The sequence below is a fragment of the Trichechus manatus genome, unplaced genomic scaffold, assembly GCF_000243295.1.
Source record: "Trichechus manatus latirostris isolate Lorelei unplaced genomic scaffold, TriManLat1.0 scaffold00028, whole genome shotgun sequence".
Lineage (NCBI taxonomy): Eukaryota > Metazoa > Chordata > Mammalia > Sirenia > Trichechidae > Trichechus > Trichechus manatus.
In genome coordinates this window covers 18,485,863-18,493,444 of record NW_004443964.1, presented here as the reverse complement: position 1 = coordinate 18,493,444, position 7,582 = coordinate 18,485,863, and the positions used below count along the sequence as shown (strand labels likewise).

General features: G+C 53.5%; 1 protein-coding gene across 1 annotated transcript in view; it reads right to left on the bottom strand.

Annotated features, from left to right (window-relative positions):
• Positions 1 to 6,304: 6,304 nt before the first annotated feature.
• The window catches only part of MARCHF10 (membrane associated ring-CH-type finger 10), an 82,634-nt gene continuing 81,356 nt past the window's right edge, over positions 6,305 to 7,582 (bottom strand). The window contains exon 10 of the mRNA XM_004374437.1: positions 6,305 to 6,366. Within this exon, the coding sequence (XP_004374494.1) occupies positions 6,305 to 6,366 (62 nt within the window). The remainder of the gene's footprint in view (positions 6,367 to 7,582) is intronic.

The window sequence follows — 7,582 nt, the reverse complement described above, 5'->3', positions numbered from 1 at the left end:
GTAGTCTTTATGGAAGCAGTTTGCCAGGCCTTTCTTCTGCAGAGCCACTGGGTGGGTTTGAACTACCAACCAACCTTTAGGGTGGCAGCCAATTGCAAACCGTTTGCACCACCCAGGGACCTTAGCTCATGCACACTGAGGGCTCCCAGCCAGGCCTCAGCTGTTACTGTTACTTCTGGGCTGTGGCTCACCGGGGGCACTTCAGGTGCCCCTGCCAGCCCTGGGTGGTGGGTCAGCATCCCTGTCCTTCCAGGGCTGTCTTTGTGCCCACCTCTGAGCTGCGAGAAAGTTTCAGATTTGTCTTTGTGGGAGCTTGGGCTCTGCTTGCTTGGGGAATGGGGTGAAGCCAGATAGGAGCCAGGGGAATGGATCACAAGACTTCTCTCCAACCCCATCTTCATTCATCTGCTGGTTCATTCAGCAGATACCTGGGCTGGAGAAGCAGCAGAAACAGAGGGAAGGCCCTGTGTGCGTAGGCGTAACATCAGGTGTTGGGGTGCTAAGGGCCATAAAAAACCAAAAACCAAACCCGTTGCCGTAAGTTGATTCCACCTCATAGGACAGAGTAGAAGTGCCCCATAGGGTTTCCAAGGCTGTAATTTTTACAGAAGCAGACCACCACATCTTTCTCCCTCGGAGCAGCTGTTGAGTTCAACCCACTGACCTTTTGGTGAGCAGCCGAGCGCCTAACACCTTGTCACGTCACCGGGGCTCCTTGCTAAGGGCCATAGGGAAGAGTCAAGCAGGCTAAGAGGAGGGGCAGCTAGTTTAGACTGGGTGACTAGGGAGGCTCTCACTTGAGGGCGAGGCGGGAGTGCACAGTGCGAATATCTAGGGGGAGCAGTAAGTGCAGGACCCTGAGGTGGGGGGGTCCCAGGTGCCTTAGACGGGGCGAGGCTGGCTGGAGCGGTGACCACGGGGAGCACAGGAGGGGCGGGGGCAGAGAGGTCAGCAGGGCCAGACAGTCTAAGGCCTCAAAGACAGTGGTAGAGCATGGATATTGTTTTAAGGATCACGGGAAGTCAGTGGAGGAAGTCAGCAGCAGTGGCTAATCTGAGTGGCCTCTGACCAAGCTCATTCTGGCCAGGATGTGGCAAATAGAGGTGGATGGGAAATGGAGAGTGAAAGCAGGAAGACTGGTTAGGAAGCTCTTGTAATAATTCAGGCACAAGAAGATAGCAGTTTGGATCAGGACTGCAGCAGTGGATTCAGTGTCTATGTGTCTGTGTGTGTTTTGTCTTGTTTGTGATTTTTTTGGATAAGTTTCTACTTTTCTGAATAGGCAATTTCGGTGCAGTGAATTACTTAATATGGCCCTTCTAGCCAGTCTTTGTAACTCTCACGAAATGGCTGGGTGGGACTATGTAAATGAGGTGCATGTAACCCTAACGGGGGATTGGTCAGTTTTGCCATCCTGCTAGGCTTAAAGAGAGACACAGAGAGAGAGTAGGAGCTGCAACATGGAAGACAGAGAGGGAGCAAAGCAACAGCAGAGAAATGGCAGCAGCAGAACCAGGAGACCCCCTGGGAGACAGGCAGGAGATGGTGTGGTGGGCTTCCTGGCCCACGGAGCGAGGAAGCTGAGCACCTTCGGGCAGGAGGCTTGCTGGCAGGTGGGGTGCCTCTGGGCATGCACTAGCTTGAGCAGGGGCGTTCTGGTGGTGCAGTAGTTAAAAGTTTGGCTGGAAACCAAACGTCAGCAGTTCAAATCCACCAGTTGCTCCTTGGAAACTCTATGGGGCAGTTCTACTCTGTCCTGTAGGGTCGCTGTGAGTCGGAATCAACTTGACGGCAACAGGTCGGGTTTTAGCCCAAGCAGGGCAGAGGTTGGGCCGAGGGGCCAAGGGCCAGGAAGAGACCTGCCTGCGGGGACAGCTGAGAAGAGGCTGTCCTAATCGAAGAACTGTATCCTGAGTGTTCCTAAACCTGAACTGTAACCTGTTACTTCCCTAATAAACTCCGCAACTGTGAATGTGGTCTGTGAGTTCTGTGTGGCCATTGCAACAAATTATCGAACCCAGCAGAGAAGCAGAGAATGTCGTGGAAGGGACGGATGGTGTCAGAATTGGTAAAGATGGCAGAGAGGGGAGGTATGTCTGACCTCTGCCTCATAACAATCAGCCTTGGGCTGTTGAACTTGATTCTCCTTCCCCTTTGTGAAGTTAGAGGAGGCCAGACGCCTCTGCCACGCCGTTTTTTACAGTAATACATTCGCATTGGTCAAAGCCTAAATGATACAAAAAGATACACGTTGGGAAGTCTTGCTCCCACCTGTCCCAACCATCCTGTTCCCTTCTGTCCTGACTACTTTGGTTGGTTTCTTGGGTATCTTTCCAGTGTTTATTTATGAAAATACAAGCAGACACGTCCGGGTATGTCAGAAGGAGGGGCTGCTGCCCTTACTGGGGTCGGGATGTGGTGCTGAGAGGAAGAGGGAGGCAGGAAACACTCCAGAGCTTTTGGCCAGAACCGCAGGGTGAATGGGTTGCCATTTACTGAGAGAGGGCGCCCCTAGGGGGAGTTCGAGAGCTGCTTTTCTGCGTCCCGGGCCAAGCCCAGAGGACACTCCTCCAGCTCTCCTGCTCTGAGGCCACCACAGCCACTCTCCTGACTGGCAGTGGAAGGCCTGTGGGTATGGCCTGGTCACTCGGGGGAAGGCCCGATCCTCAGGGGGTCCTTAATGAGCAGCTCCCTTGGTGGGTTAAGTGCCCTGCCCTTGGCCAAAACTCAAGGACTACTTGACCAGGCCACTGGGAGCCACCCTGGGGCAGAAGCCTCCTCGGAAGCTGCTGAAACTTGCCCTGGGAGAGAAGAAAGGCAGAGGGGTGAAAGCAGGGCTGTGAGCTGAGGTGGGGTAGGGAGTGGGGAGGGGGCAGGTGGAGCTGCTGAGTGCCCAGTGCACGGGGCAGTGGCTGGTGATCGTCTAGAGATTTAAATCACTCCTAAAAATACCTGTCCTCACTTCTCTTTCCTTTCATCAGTGGCTGGAGTCCTCCCCAGAGTCCTGTACCTCACAAGCATTTTAGACGGGCTTGCAGGCATCTGGGGAGCCCCAGTGACCCTATCCTACGCCTCCCTGCTCGGGGGCTCATGCCCGCCCAGAGGAGGGGAAGGGGCAGGAGGGAGGCTTCCAGGCCCAGGCCATTTGCCCTCCAGCTCCAGGAGAGCGCGGATCTGGCCGAGCACATGCGGCTGCCTCTTTTCTTTCTGCTCGCACCAGTTCAATAAATGTTAAGCACCTGCTCTAGATGCCAGGCCTTTTGCTGGCTGAGGGTGCCCTGAGGCAGAGGGCACTGTGTGCTGGGCACTGCACCCAGCCTCCACGGGCAGGGCTGAACCGGCCAGGCCCAGTCGCCTGGACGCCCAGCAGCTGCTCACAGAACCCATAAATGAATGGGAGGATGGGGCCGCTCTCCAGAAAACTTCAGCAGGCCTTCTCACAACCTCTTCTTGTCAAGCCAGCGATGGCCTCCTCCCAGGTGTCCTGGCAGAGCCGCCTGGCCCAGTGGGCAACGCTGTGAGGCCACAGGGGTAAGGAGCCAGCCAGCCACACCACATGGCTCTGCTGGAACCGAGCCGCCTGGGCCTTGCCAAGCCGCCTCGAGCACAGGCTTGAGTCCGTGGCAGGGACAAGGTAAAGAATTACATCTTGAGGGAGGACCCCACGAAAGGAAGGAAGGAAAAGGGAGGAAAGTGGAAAAGAAATCACGGAAATAAGGAGGGGCTGTGAGGGGGCCCAGCAGGAGATGAAAGTGCCCAGATGTTCAGGCCTGGCCTGATTTTTGTTATCTCAGGACCCAGGGCTGCCAAGAGGCCTCAGGAAAAGGCTGACTTCACATGGTCACTCCCACCAGAATCAGCACCGTTTGAGGTACACATTTAAATTCTTTCTTGTCTAGAAAAGCAGGCAGGATGCCAGCCCTGGAGAAAGAAAAGGAGTAAACCAGCAAGCAGGCATTTCCTGTTTGACATGGACTTGTAGCGGGCACCGTGGTTGAAGGCCACACACCCAGGAGTGCAAAAAGCTGGCTATCTTTCTAGATTGGCTGAAGGCAGAGCTTTAGTTCCAGCAGTTTCAGGGAAATCCCAGTGAGTGAAGGCTTTCTAGTCTGGTCTGAGTCTTCTCCTTTCTCCCCAGGCACCTCTGAGTTCTGAGGTTTTCCGGAGTGTCCAGGCATCGCAGTGGGCCAATCATCTGGTCTTGGTCATCTGACATCGCTGCTGGCTTATGTGAGGATGTGTCGCCCTCTGTGTCTCTCTCTGGGACTTCGGAAAATTTTGGATGGTGTCTTGACCTATACTGGACTGCAGGGGACTCAGGACATGCTGTGCGTTCATGATAATGATAATATTTATTGAGCATTTACTATGTGTGGGCCCTGTTCTAACTGCTTAACGTGTATTAACTCATCTAATCCTCCCAGCAACCCATGAGGTAGGTGTTATTGTTCCCACTTTACAGATGAGGGAACTGAGGCACAAAGAAGTGAAGGAACTCACCATGTCCCCCTGGAGGAGCTCTCTCCCACCCTTCTGACATTAAAAAGTCTCAGGGGAGGAGGGCACAATAAGGGTTGAAGAAAGCCCCCTGCAGTCTTTCCGTAAGGCTTTGAGACGCAAGAACTTTGTCTCAACCCACCATCTCTGCTGAGTTTCGGAAACCTATTTGGTACCTAATAATTGGCTGATGTACACCTGTGACAGTCTCAGGGAAGCTACCTCAAACCCTGTCACATCTTCTGTGGACTTGAGTCGTCAGGATGTTTTCCAGTCATCTCAAATTGCACGAAGCTCTCTATAGAATTTATTTTTAAATATGCATCGTCCCTTCTTACATGTTTCCGTCTGTTGGTTCCTGGACAAGTCTTTTCTCCTCAGTCAACCTTAAAGTTCAGTTAAAAAATAAAGGCCCATCTTCTCATGGAATTATTAAGGTTCGGGGCTCTGTTTATGAATGGAGGAGCCTGAGGTTTTAGGATTTTTACTTAGAACATGGAGACATTTTCAATTTACTTGGCTCTTCTAGGCTCTATTAACATTCAAGTATGTCTGCTGGTTTTCATCTTTGATCCTGAGTTTGGATTCCTGGCTGAATTTACTTGTTTCCAATAGTTGTGTCACTTTATGTTTAATGGTGGAACATAGCAGAAGAGTGGGACAAGATTTTAAGGTAATTCAGGTCTGTCGATGTTCTTAGCTGTCATCTAGGCGGTCCCTGACTCATGGCAACCTCATGCACGATGGAACGAAACACTGCCCAGTCTGCGCCATCCCCACGATTGGTTGTGGATTGGACCATTGTCATCCAATCAAGTCTAGCCTTCCCAAAACCGTCCTGGCACCGTAATACATCTCAAGACCCCCTTTCAAGCACAATCTTGTGTTTGAGCCCCGTAGGGTGGGGGCAGGGTGGGGAGGTAACTGCCACTCTTGGTCTGAGGGGTGTGGGGCTCGAGTGGGAGGTAGAGTGCCTCTTTCTCTTCATTTCACCTCTCCCCTCCTTCTGTTTAGCAATTTTATTGCGGTATAGTTTACAATCATACCATAAAGTTCATCCATTTTCAGTGTACAGGTACACGAGCTTTAGTAAATTCATCGCTGTGTAAACATTAACATAAACTTGCTTTAGAATGCCTTCATGACCCCAAAAGTTTCCTGGAGCTGTTTGCTGTCAATCCCTGCTCCTATCCCAACCCCGAGCAACCGTTGATCTGCTTTCTCTCTAGTTTTGCCTTTTCTGGAAATTTTATATAAATGGTCCCAACTGGGTGCCCCCAGGGACAGACAGCCATCCAGCCTGCCCCAGACCACGGGGGACCCAGGATGGGTCGTCGCCAGTGATGGTGACGTGGTGGGGAGTTGGGGGACGGGGAGGAGATTGTGAGGCCCTGAGACTTTGTCCAAGGAGAGTGAAATAAACACGAAACAAAGCTGCGTAAATAAAGTCAGTTTACTAAATGGGCGGCTCGATTCCACTCAGGGTGGAATGAGGCCTAAATGGGCACCCAGGGCTGCTGGGCCTGCCAGGGCTATGGGTCCCCTTGGGCTTCTGGCTGAGGGGCAGCAGCAGGGTAGCCCACCGCGGCCCCAACAACCCAGCTGCCTGGCCCATGCTGTCTGGGACTCCGCTGTGGCTGTTGCTCAAGCCGGGCCCCCAAAAGAGAGTGGCATAAAGTGAAAACGTAACTGCCAACACACTGGTTTCAGTTTCAGTAAAGAGGAGGAGGAAGGGAGGCACCTGGGGACCTAGAAAAGGTGGCTGGGTAGAGAGGTCTCTGCCAAGCTCCCCGGCCAGCCCCTCTCGCTAGACGACCCGGCCGTTGCTTCGATAAATGCTGCTTTCATTTCCATCTCCCATCTCGGAATCTGGAAAGCAAAAGGATCTCTCAGGCTGTGGAGCCACGGTGGATTGTGGGATTTGTCATGGAGGGGCATGGCGTCGCTGCCCCCTCCTGCCCCTGCCCCAGCTCCAGGGGCCAGCTACACACATGACTATGGTGCCTGGAAAAGTGTGGAGAACAGGGACCCACAGTCGGGCTGGGGAGCCTCCAGACTGCCCCATGGGGTGCCAGCTAGGCTAGGGCAGCTGGACTGTAAGCTCCTGAATGATAGCGCCTTAGTGGTCTCCGCATCCCCACACAGCCTGGTGCAGAAACTGGCTGAGTGTGTCCAGCAAATGTTCACAGGCTGAGTAACTGCAGTAGCCTTCACCCTTTCTCAGAGTATGCCCCCACAAAAGCCCCATCTCCTAACTTGCCAGGGGAGGGAGGAGTCAAGCTAGGTTTTTAAGAAATCTCAGAAAACAAGTGGATGGAGGCAGAGGGATACGTCCTGGGACAACGCGACAGTAGGGTCCAAGTCGGGGAGGTGGGAGTGGGGCTTCTTTCCTTCTTGGTGGAAACTCCTCAATACATTTCTTTTCCCATTGGGTTGAGTGGGTGCTTCCTGACTATTTAGGAACAGTTTTTGACTGTTGAAGAACCAGGGAGCAGGAGCTAATAACACCCCCATCCCTATCTGAATCCTCTCAGCTCCCACCTCAGGTCTCGAGGAAGCTCCAGCCTCACTCACTTCCCCAGTGCCCCTCTCACCCACCCTATGCTTTCCCCCAAAGTCTAGCTGCCTTGACTCCTGGGTCCGGCTGTGCTCTGGTTCCACGTTTGGCCTGAAGGCTCTCCAGGCTGCCCTTGCTTCTATCAGAACATGCACAGCTGTGGGAGGTATTGGTGTTGGGTTTGGCTACGGCAACAGTCATTTGTGCCACCTGGGAAGCAGCCGGCAGGGGCTGGGTCACAGAGCCACGGGACAGGTTATCAGACCTGGGCACACACACCCAAGGCCTCTCCCCACCGGCCGTTACCTGGGTGCCACTTGTGACATTTGTGTGGGGCCTTGGTTCCAAGTGCAGGGGTGGGGCTGCCTGCTGAACAGGTCGGCACCGCCCCCCAGAGCCACAAAGAGGATTTCACCTGGTGTGCCCTGATGTTTTACCTTTCCTTATCTCTGTCTACCTGACGGAGGTGGGGTGGCAGGTCACAGCTGTGACTCAGCTGTAGCAGCCCGTCTTAGCAAAGTGCTGCCA